The sequence below is a fragment of the Equus quagga genome, chromosome 3 (assembly GCF_021613505.1).
Source record: "Equus quagga isolate Etosha38 chromosome 3, UCLA_HA_Equagga_1.0, whole genome shotgun sequence".
In the NCBI taxonomy this organism is placed as follows: domain Eukaryota; kingdom Metazoa; phylum Chordata; class Mammalia; order Perissodactyla; family Equidae; genus Equus; species Equus quagga.
Genome location: NC_060269.1, coordinates 81,554,293 through 81,566,580, shown reverse-complemented (window position 1 = coordinate 81,566,580; position 12,288 = coordinate 81,554,293). Strand labels below are relative to the sequence as shown.

Genomic DNA, 12,288 nt, shown 5'->3' with positions numbered 1-12,288 from the left:
AGCAAACTAAACTCAAATTAAGCAGAAGAAAGGAAATTATAAAGATCAGAGTGGAAATCAAAGAAATGTAAAACAAAAAGCAATAAAGAAAATCAATGAAACTAAAAGCTGTTTCTTTGAGAAAATTAATAAAATTGATAAACCTCTAGCCAGACTGATCAGGAAAAAAAGAGAAATGATACAAATTACCAGTATCTGGAATGAGAAAGGCAAAATCACTACAGATTCCACAAATATTAAAAGAATTACGAGGGATTATTATAAAAGCCTTTATGCCCATAAGTTTGACAATTTAGATAAAAAGGGCAAATTTCTTGAAAGACATAAACTACCCAAGTTCACTGGAAAGGAATAGATAAGCTGAATATCCCTTTATTTAGTGGAACGTGCGACCTTAACCGCTGCACCACCCGGTCAGCCCCCCTTTATCTATTTTTTAAATTGATTTTATAGTTAAAAACTTTCTTACAAATGAAACTCCGCTACCAGAAAGGTTTACCAGTAAATTCTACCAAACATTTAAGAGAGAAATAACAGTAATTATATACAATCTCTTCCAGAAAACTGAATAGATGTAGTTACATTCCAGCTTATTTACTGAGGCCAGCATTATCCATGCAAGGATAGTTTAACATTCAGAAATCAATCAATGTAATTATTCATATCAGGAGACTAAGAAAAAAATCCATGAAATCGTTTCATAGATGCAGAAAAAGCTTTCGACAAAATCCAACATTCATCCCTGATGAAAACTTACAGCAAACTAGAAATAGAAGGAAACTTCCTCAACTTCATAGAGAGCGTGGTCAAAAAAATCTTACAGGTTGCTTCATATTTAATTGTCAAACACTGAATGTTTTCCCCTTAAGATCAGAACAAGGGAAGGGTGGCTGCTCTTACTATTTATATTCAACATTGTGCTGGTGATAGCCAATGCAATAAAGCATGAAAGGGAAATAAAAAGCATACAGATTGGAAAGGAAGACGTACAATTGCCTTTATCTGAAGATGATGTGATGGTCTATGTAGAAAATCCTACAGAATCTACAAAAAGGAAACTAGAACTAACAAGTGAATTTAATAAGACTTCATTATACAAAATCAATATGCAACAATCTGATGTGTTTCTATATTCTAGCAATGAAAAGTTGGAAATTAAAAATACCATTTACAATAAAATATAAATATACAAAGCACTTAGTAATAAATATAACAAAATAAATACAAGGCATATTCACTGTATACTACAAAATATTGCTTAGAAAAATTTAAAAAGACTGAATTAAATGAAGATATATAGCATGTTCCTGAATCAAAAGACTCAGTATCATTAAGAGGCCAAAAATGGTACTTTGTATAAGCACCTAGGCTGCTGAAAAAATAATATAGTTGAAGTATAAATAGCATGGTGGTAGGTGAGTGTGTGGAATGCCAGGAATTTGTGATGGCAAGGAAAATGAGCTGGAGGTGAACATGAAAATGTAGGTTGGGGCCAGGTCCTCAAGGGTTTTGTATGCCGTGCTAAGAGTTTGGGCTTTTTCTTGCAGTAGTTGGAAGTCATTGACAGCTTTATCTGTTTTTAACCTTTAATTTTGGAGTAACTATAGATTTATAGAGCAATGGCAAAAATAGTGCAGAGTTCTTTTATATTCCTCACCCCACTTCCCCTAATATTAACATCTTACATAACCATATTATATCGTAACCAATGATCAAGAACAGTCAATTAACGTTGGTACAATATTATTAACTGAACTACAAATCTTATTCAAAATTCACCAATTTCTTTAATAACTTTTTCTGTTCCAGGGTCTTATCCAGGATCCCATATTGGATTTAGTTGTCATTTCTCCGTAGTTCCTCCACTCTATAATCATTCCTTTTATGGCTTTTAAAACATGTAAATAATGAGATTGTTAAGAAATAGATATCTTGTCTACAATGTAGATGATTGAAGAAAGGTTAAGCGGGGACTGTGTAAGCACACTAGCATGGAGACAGTTTTAGTAATTGGATTAGTGATGATATAGATTGAACTAAGGAACTGGCAGTGAATATTTCAAGAACAGAATAGTTTTGAGAGACATTTAGTAGGTAGAATTAACATTATGTGTTAACCAACGTTGATGTGAAGGAGTACAGGGAATATGAGAAAGGAAATAATTGAAGATGACTTCTGAGTTTTGGCTTTGATATTCTGGATAAATGGTAATAACTGAGAGAGTAGTGTAAAATATTAGTTCTTTGTCATTCTCTGTTTTCTTCTTGCACAAACATAAACACACAGCTCCTTATATCTTCTTATCAAGTTCTTATTCATATTTCTACAAGGTGTAATTTGCTTTAATATATTAAATATTCTGTCACTCCTCTTGAAGGAATCAGTCCTAAATCCAGGGTGTACCATATTGTAAAAGAATAATAATTTTAATGACTAGAATTTCTGTAAAATGATGGAAAAAGTTTTGAAGACAGACATATAATATGATGTGGAGCCATTCTTGTCACAAATATGTTTAATCTTCACTTTTTGCTAGCTAAGATTGTACAGATAAAGATAAAATTTTACCTTTATTTACAAAATATAGCATTCTGCACTCACCTGGTTTCCTAAATTCGTATTGCTGTATTTTCTATCAGCTGATGATCAACTATGAGGTATAGGATGGGAAAGATGTTGTTTTAGATAAACTGATCCTTTTATAGGTAAGTCTGTAGGCTGTGGGAAACATGGTATGAAACATAATATTCCTGAAAGTAAAAGATTAACAAATTTGATTGTATATTTAAAACTATAAATATAAAATAAATATAAAAAGTTTATATTTAAATTATATATAAATTTCAAATACAAGAAGTAAATAGGCAGATATTTAACATATAAATAACAGATAAAGGGTTGATATTGAAAAATATGTAAAGCTCTTTGAATTAACAACAAAAAGACAAACAAACCCAGTCAAACTTCTCCCCCCCACCTTTTTGGTGAGGAAGATTGGCCCTGGGCTAACACCTGTTGCCAATCTTCTTCCTTTTTGGTGAGGAAAAGTGGCCCTGAGCTAACGTCTGTGCCAGTCTTCCTCTATTTTGTGTATGGGATGCCTCCACAGCATGTCTTGATGTGCGATGTGTAGTTCCACGCCCGGGATCCAATCCCAAGAACCCCAGACTGCCAAAGCAGAGTGCATGAACTTAACTACCACACTACTGAGCCAGCCCCAAGATCATATTCTTTGACTTCCCCTCCATCTTCATCTTGTACCACTCTCCAGCATGGTCTCTGCACTCCAGCTACCTGGCTCCTCTTTCTCCTTCTCAGGTATTCCAAGATCTTTCTGCCACAAGATCTTTGCACATTCTATTTCTTCTGTTTGGAAGTATTTTCATCACCCTTTTTCATCAAGTTAACTTCTCTTCACTTAACTAGCTTCTATTTATCCTTCAGATTGCAGCTCCAGATTCACTTCTGCATAAAAGGCTTCCCCAACCCACACTCTAGGGAAAATGATTTGGGGCCATCATAGAATAATGAATGACTCTTTTGGGCCTAGCGGCTACTCAGCACATGATTACACATTCACGTGACTATCTTCTGTCTCTCTCATTACACACTTGCCTATTCTTGGATCTACCTTGCATGCTATCTGGCACTTGCCTGTTATAGTATGCACGTTTTACATATGTAACATATAGATGTATATGCAAATAAATAAATGTGTTCATTGCATAATTGCTGCTAACATTAAAAAGGGAGGAGACTAATCTGACTTTACATACATAGGAGGCAATGAAAATATATAATCAAAAAATTGTAAAGTAAATATCATAAAATCTATGTTCCAGCCTTGTCTCCACTACTTATTAGAATGTAAGAATGAGCTTCAAATTAGTGTTCAATAAATGAGAATAGGAATTTATCCAATATAGCCATGCTGATAAAATGACAAAATGCATATAAAAATATTCTTGTAAATTCCAAACAGCTATAAAGTAATGCTTAGTCATCATTTTTATCATTTTTATCACATCATTGTTGGTAGAGCCACTATAGGGCTTGATTGAAAGTACAGTCAATACTTTGTTGGTTCTTCTCAGTAGCTTTTTTCACCCTTGTTGAAATTTTCTGAATATACTCTTGTTGTTTGGAGCTGAAACTAGATGGAAGTAGTGCCTTAATCTCAACCGGAAAAGAAAAGAGAGACTGGTATTAAAAGCATTATTATCCTTTTCTCTTTTACATCCAGGAGGCTGAAATTTCCTGAATCTTGTAGTACGAGAGAGTTAAATGACTTCCAGTTTTTATATTGGTCTTTATGTTTAAAATAGTGATTTTATAGTTCTCTCTGGCCCAGGCATTGAAGTCTGGGCCAGGTTTGAAACCCAACTCTGCCATTTACTAACGCTATGAATTTGGACCAAAAAAAAAAATGCATTTAATTTCACTGAGCCAGTTTTCTGATTTGAAAATGAGAATAATAATAGCTTTTCTACACTGGGTTGTTATGAAATATAAATGGAAAAATAAAGTGACTTATAATAGGTGCTAGGTTAAATGTTTAGTTCATCTCAAGCTTAGATCACGAATTATCACAAAAGGTTCATACTGGCTTTAGATGACTGAAAAAACAGTTGACTGAAAATTGTTCAGTTGAGTTCATTTGATGACTGGTAATCAATCATTTTAGTTTCTCGTATTCTTTGTAAAAAGAAACTGTCTTAATTTTTTAAAATTATACTTAAATGAATTTTTTCTGTATTCTCACTTCCTAAGTAGATAATTATGATTAAATTGGACCTTGTAACACTATTTATATATAAAGACCATCTTTATTTAAAAGAATTTCTTTCAAATGATTATACTTCTTGTCAAACCACATTGATGATGTATCAAATTAATCCCACCTTTTATATGCCACCTCTCGGATGGTTTCTGAAAATCATATTTGCAAAGAATACTAAATGTCTGGATAGGCTGAAAATGTTTTGCGTTACTATATTCTTACAAGTATAAAAGCAAAGGTCAGATAGCTTTTGGTGGATGAAAAAGGAAAAAGCAATTGTAAATACTATGCTTGTGATTCATTAATGAATTAAAAAGAAAAAAATTAGTTAAATTAAATTCAGCCATTGTAGAAAGAGTATAATCTTTCTCATCTTCCCTGGAAGCTCACCTTATTTTCCCACTTATAAGAGCTCACTAACCATAAAATTCAATATTGATTAATGAATTTTTCAGAAAGAATAATCTGTCATATTAAATATATTGTTCAATTTTTAAATATTCCCTGATTTCAGATATGATAATACAGAAATTACATACATTTTAGAATTATGGATATGTGGTATGTTTCATCTGAGTTGGAGGAACTTAAAGAATGAAGTCTTCTTAGTTTTTATTTGGAAATAAAAAGAAGATAAGGATCACCTTTTGGGGCACTATGATTCTTACTAACTTTGTGTATCTTCTTTTCCTATACCCCACCCCCACTCACAAACTAAGAGAATTAGAAAAATAAGGAAGTTCCACTCCCGGTTATGGTTATATTTTCAACAATATTACTGAAAAAAAAAGTAAAGGAAAATCAACAAATATTAGATGTTCTACAACAATCACATCAAAAAGCATTGTGGTTATAATCCACTAGATTAATGTTTTCCAGAAGGGGTTACACAACAGAACTACTTGGATAACATATGATCATGCAAATACACGACTACTAGCTTGGAATGAATAAGGTACATCTTCTAGGAGTGGGCTAAGTCATCTGCATTTTTTAAAATCTCCACTTTGAATTCTGACACAGGGGAGATTTTGGAAACACTATGGTGAATAGGTTAGGGGATCTTTGAGGATAGAACCTACCATATACATTCTCTGATCTCCAAAGAAGTTTCTGGCACATGGTTGAAAGCTGATAAATGTGTGTTGAAGAACAAGTGTATTAATGGAATATGCTAAAGTTCTGATGTAACTTAAAATCATTGGCAGAGGTTATATTAGGAAAAACTGGTCGATACAAATAAGTCAGAAAAATATTACAGGGAATAAATGTATTCAAAAAGTGTATTCAAAATTCGGATGGGCTATCCAAATATATTTCACTGAGTTCTCACTGAGTATTCACTAAAAAGTAATCAATTTCAAGACTCTTTATAGGTTTTATTTTACTTAGTAAGAAAAAGAAGACAAACTGATTAGTTTCAGAAATGAAAAAAGAAAGTGTACATAAACATCATGTAACTTAAATTTATACCTTTATACATAGAACTTTATTTCCATAACTTTTGAATGACCATAAAAGGTGAAAGTGCTGATGATTGCCATTGCTATTGAAAAAAAAAAAAAACAGAAAAGAAAGAGAGAATGAAAGAAAAAGAAAGAAAGGTATGCTTTCAGTAACTAGTGCAGGCTCCTAACATCTTTAATAGTGTTGATAGGTCAAACAGCTGGAGTCACAAAACCAGCAAGCCGTTCAGTATGCTCTATATGTTTCGAGGTGTGTGTGTACATGCCTACACAATTTAAATAAGTCACGGGGGTTGAAATAATAGTGGGAAAGAAGTATGCCACTGAGAAGTCCTTGGCTTGGATTCTTGTAATAAAAATGTGGCAGATACCCACAAAAACATACTCTTATCTTCCAAATTCAGTTTCACACTATATCTAATGAACTGCAGTATGCATGGTATGGAACTCTAAAGAATGCAGTCTTCCAACAGTCAAGAATGGAAGTCTTGTAGAAAAAGGTGTTCTGCTTCACTAAGCTCTGTTTCTGTTCTTGGTGTAGCTCTTTATCTCCTCAACTCTCTCTTCTGCCGTAGTGAGCTATAGTCTCTTTTTCATACTAATCTTTATACAGATTATACCAAGTGCACTTTATATGGGGCCCTGTGAAGGGTCGATGTCCAGAGCAAATCAATCTGCATCTTCTCTGCTTCAACCAACATTTTATATCGGTAAAATAGGGCAAAATGGGCATCAAATATAGCCTTGATAGGTTACCTTGCAGACCCATTCTTCTATGTGCCCGACCTGGGTTGCGTTTTGAGTCAATCAGTCGCAGTCTGTTTTAGATGTGTGATCCCTTCCTTTTCTCTTTAGTGGGACTGCCTCTTTTTACCAAACCTGACAATAGACAATAGACAATCTCCAGTTGAGCTTTCTCTTATGGAGAACTCCATCTGTTCTTTGCCATGCAAAACTTTAAGGTTACAAATATTGTTTGCTTGCCCTGGTGAAAAAGATATTGAACAATGAATTAGAGACCTGGGTCTTTTTTTTTTCAATGGAGGAGTGTGTGCTTTCTTGACAGCTGTGAACAAGAGAAGGTTGGGCACTATAAGAGAGAAGTATGTCTATGACTTGCAGGTTACTCTTCTCCCAGTCTCTTCCTATGAGAAACCTAACGCAATGATTTTGGCACTCCGAGTCTCAGAATCTTTCTCAAAATAGTGTTTCAGGATGCCAACTTAACAACCAGTTATGACTGGCATAGCAGTTAATGCTGATTTTTCCATCCCTGGACTACATGATCTTTAAATTACCTTTCAGATCTAATATTATATTGTTTTCTGATTGCAATTTTTGATGATTCCTATTTTGATTTTATAGAGAAATTTCAGTTATCCTTGCTAATATGTAGAGCAGGATGGATAATACCAAATAGTAGATAATTTTAAAATGGTACATTTGCTTATATAATAAGAATTATTTCTAGTATCTGCTTAGTTTGTCTTCTTACTAACAGAGGCTGACAGGAAATAACATAGATGGTTGGAGGAAATCACAGAATATTTACTAAAGCAATTGTATCTGCTAAATAATGATTAATATATGATTCTTCAGAGTCTATCTTTCCCAATCTGAAGATTAAAATAATTTTCATATATTTTTATATGTGACAGAATATAATACCAAAACTGAATTTTTCCATCTTTTATATTTATAATTTTGTAACTTTTGTGGTAGATTTATACAAAATCTTATATTTGTTTGATCATCTTTAATTACTGTAATCTAAAGATTGAATTCAACTGTGTATATCTTAAGGCACTCCTCTTATTTTGATCTTAAATGCTAAATGAGCCAAGCTTTTAAACAAAATCTTTTTTTAAAGTGAATTTCTATTTGCTTATATAAATCAGCAATGGCCTTACTTACCACAATAAGGAAACAAACTTTTGACCAGTGTTTTTTCATAAATTCATTCAAAGTATAACTATAAATTCATACTGCTTTCTATAAGTGTTAAATTCACGAACATGAGTAGGCTCTATGATTTTTACTGAAACATCAACCTCAATCTGTTACAGTCTAAGAAGCATTCATCCCTGATGTTATCTTTCACATTTATTTGAAATCATATAATGTCTCTCATGCTTGAAAATTGTGTCTCTAATAATTAGTAATTTATTTTGCATCTATTGGTTGGCTTAACATTAATCATAATAAATTTATTTGATGCTTATATACGTGTCGTTAGAATAGTACTTTTAAACTTGCACTTTGTCAGCCTTCATTAACTGGCAAATTAATTACATGGAGGTACTTATCTAAGTTGTCCTTTGAATTTTTCAAGCATTATGTAAAACAATCTATAACAAAGTCTGATAGTGAGAATGCTATACCTAGAATGCCTAAAATCTAGAATAAAGACTGGGTCGATTATAATAACTGACCTTCTCAAATGGAATTAATTTTACCTTATTCCTTCTGAATTTACTTTTGGTTTTATTTCTAATATCTTTCCTTCAAAGATTGGCATTCTGAGATATCACTTCTTAACTCTTTTTTTCTGTATATGCTGTGTCTTTACTTATAATTTATATTTGATCTGTTTTCAAATATGTTTTGAAGTAAGCATATATGCATATGCAGGATAGTTACAATGAAATTTAAACAGAGATAATCAATCATATAGTAGAAATTAGAAATTGTTCAGCTAGAAACCAGAATGAAGTAGTAGCTGAAATTTAGTATTTGATTTGACCAGGAGTTTTCTGATTGTCAAGGAAAAGAACAAAAATATTTTCATTTCTCTAGTTTAATAAAGGAGGCAAAATGTCATCAAAGTTTTAGCTACCTGAATGGCTGTTTTCTGTGGCCAGAAATGCTTTCCTCAAACCTTTTGTCGCATATTATCTCCTTTTTGAAAACCTTGTATTATATACTCAATAAAGAATTATCTTTTCTCTGAATTATACATTGATAATTATAAAAGTATAGCTATCACTAGTGAATGCTTACCATGTGAGAGGCAAATGACAGATACTGAATTCTCTCCAGTGCTTGCAATCATCCTGCAAGCTGCATGCTATTTTACCCTGTCTACAGATGAAAAAACTGAGACCGAGAGAAGCTAACCCATTTGCACATGGTCAGCTAGCTGATAAGGGCAGAGTTCTTGACCTGAAATCCAACAGTACCTTATAATTTGAGTATCTCCTCATGTAGAATGTACCTTTTAAAAAAAATTTCCATAGTTGATGTAATAATTCCATAAGATTTATTCACTGCTCCACAAAAAGAGAAAATCTAGGAAACCCATTGACATTTGCATGTTACTGTGCTTTTTTGCAGCCTGTGAACTTATGAATCAGGGCATCTTGGCCCTGGTCAGCTCCATTGGCTGCACGTCCGCGGGGTCCCTCCAGTCTTTGGCAGACGCCATGCATATCCCTCACCTTTTCATTCAGCGCTCAACAGCTGGGACCCCAAGAAGTGGTTGTGGACTCACCAGGAGCAACAGGAATGATGACTACACTCTCTCTGTTCGGCCACCTGTCTACTTAAATGAGGTTATCCTGAGAGTGGTCACAGAATATGCCTGGCAGAAATTCATTATATTCTATGATAGTGAATATGGTAAGTATTTTGAGATTTGTGTGTTTTGTAAGCTCATATTTGCATAGCAAGCAACTTCATTAAATCTTGAAAAACTTCAAGGAGCTTACTCATTGTTATTTGTGGTTTCCTTCTCCTGTTATATTCTTCTTAGAAATCTAGCAGCAACAACAACAACAACAAAAATTTTAAGGCTGCAAGTTCAATCTTTCATATTAAATGCCTTTGAAGTCAATTTGAAAGTAAATACCTGTACATAATGCTCAGTTTATAAATGTTTCTAAAGAGAATCTGACTCCAATATATCTTGGTTTTTCAAATAATGAGAAGTCAGAAAGACAATCCTGTCCTTCTCCCCTTTCAGAAACATTTATATCGCTTATAATAATAAAAGACCATTTTGGGCAAATTCTGGAACACTGAAAAAAATTGTCTATTTCTATTTATTGGTTAAAAAAAATTATGACGTATCTTTCGTACACCAAGTGTGGACTTTAATATCTACTTAGTATTTAACTCTTTTGGGGTCACTGAAATCGTGTTACTTTATAGTTAGCATGGCATATTGCCTGCAATATGAAATCTCACAAAAATTCTGAGTAGTATAGAGACAATTTATTTAACTTTTCAAGGTAAAACAAAGAAATTTCCCTAAATTCACCGTAATTTGAGGAAAAGAGACTTTGTCTTGGTATTTTTAATTGTATTATGTTAGGAAAAATAAGCAAAATAATGTTATTTTTGTTTAAATATTTTTTCCTGAATTAATCTACCTGTTTTCTGACTGATCCCGGAGGTGTTCAGATATAGTTTCTCTCTTATTTTTGTCATTAGGGGAAGTAGAGATAGATAGAATCAAATGAGAGAAAATAAACAGATCATGATAAAGAATATATATTTTGAAACCTGTATTTCCTTAGAGATTTACCTTAAGAAAGAGTCTCAGAAAATTTTTCCAGTCAGTATGGATGGGTCTAGTTTTAACATTTTTATTAAATAAAAAATCAAGAAGATTTCACCCTCTGTAGTGTGACTTATTTTTCTTAGCAAATAAGTAAATAAACATTTTCTAAAATAGTGTTTTTCTTGTTATAATCTACCCAGCATTATGAACAATATTGGACAACAGTTACATAAGAATGGGCCAGAAAGTAGCATCAATAGAGCTGAGCATAAACAGGTTGGGAGAAATCTGGGAAGCAACAAATATGAGCTCCCGTGGACTCCCAGGGAGGGAGAGCAAGTGGCAGTTACATTTAGCCCTAAATATTCAAAGATTGCATGGGGTTTTGGCAGCCAGAGTCGCATTAAACTTGATGGGTTGATTTCAGCCAAAAGTCTGTGGCACTCTGGAAGCACACTTCTTTGTCTCCAGGAAGGAAATCTTTATTTTTGTTGCTTAATTCATGTTATTTAGGGGTCACAGAACAAACACCAAGAGACTGAAATGAATAAAATAAATAAAAAGGAAATAAAAAATAACTGGCTCATCAGTAAAAGTAAGGATTGGATAGAAATCTGAAATCCACTGATAGGATTACTTAGTTACCTCTCCCTCTGGGAGTCGGCATGCTGACTGTGGTTTTGTCAGTTTTCTTCCAGGCAGATTATCTATGGTTTTCATAAACTTAAAGGACATTCTTATGACCTTTGCTCAAACATAAAATAATGAATTTTTAAACCCTAAATTTTTCTTTAAGGGAGGGAAACACTTTTTAGTTAGCCCTATAAAATAAACAACAGAAAAGTGATTTTTGATGGAAGCATTTTCACAACACTAAAACAATAATTTTTCTCTTTGATTATAAGTGTCCATGAGGAAAAAAAATCTTGTTTCCAAGTTCTACATGGATTACGGTTAGGAAATTCTTATAAGAGAAGACGTTTATTGATTAGGTGAATATTTTTGAAAATATACACTAAATTCATAGTCACACAGAATCATTTACTTACATTTGAAATTCCTCATTCTCTTTTCCTCTGTTTTCCTTTGAGTAAATAAGATGCTATAATCACAGCATATTACTGGGTCCTCTGTCAGAAGCAGGATTTGTTTTAGGAATGATAAAAAACATTTTTTCCTTTACTTTGGTGATAAACTTGCTTTTGACTTACGATTTAATTTAATAATCTATGAAAAATTACCTTGCTTGTATCATTAAAATTATTTCCAGTAATACCTTTGTTTAATGAAAGAAAATTTCCCTTTGATACTTACAATAAATCTTGCTAGTAAAGAAGAACTGGGCTAGAGTCCAAAATAAACATCAAGTTATCCAAATACCTCGTACCTTGAGGAGGGCTACATGTATTTACATAGCCATTCGTCAATGTCATCATTTTAAGTTCAAACTGGAATTATACTTGACTTTTACCTTGGTTATCAGGAGTTGCTTTCATTAAGGAATGGATTAAGCATCAGTTCTGGATGGAATCAGACAGCC

The 12,288-nt window shown here is 32.9% G+C and overlaps 1 protein-coding gene across 1 annotated transcript in view; it reads left to right on the top strand.

Annotated features, from left to right (window-relative positions):
• GRID2 (glutamate ionotropic receptor delta type subunit 2) overlaps positions 1-12,288 on the top strand; it is a 1,366,457-nt gene that overhangs the window by 697,851 nt on the left and 656,318 nt on the right. The window contains exon 3 of the mRNA XM_046657173.1: positions 9,581-9,865. Within this exon, the coding sequence (XP_046513129.1) occupies positions 9,581-9,865 (285 nt within the window). The remainder of the gene's footprint in view (positions 1-9,580; positions 9,866-12,288) is intronic.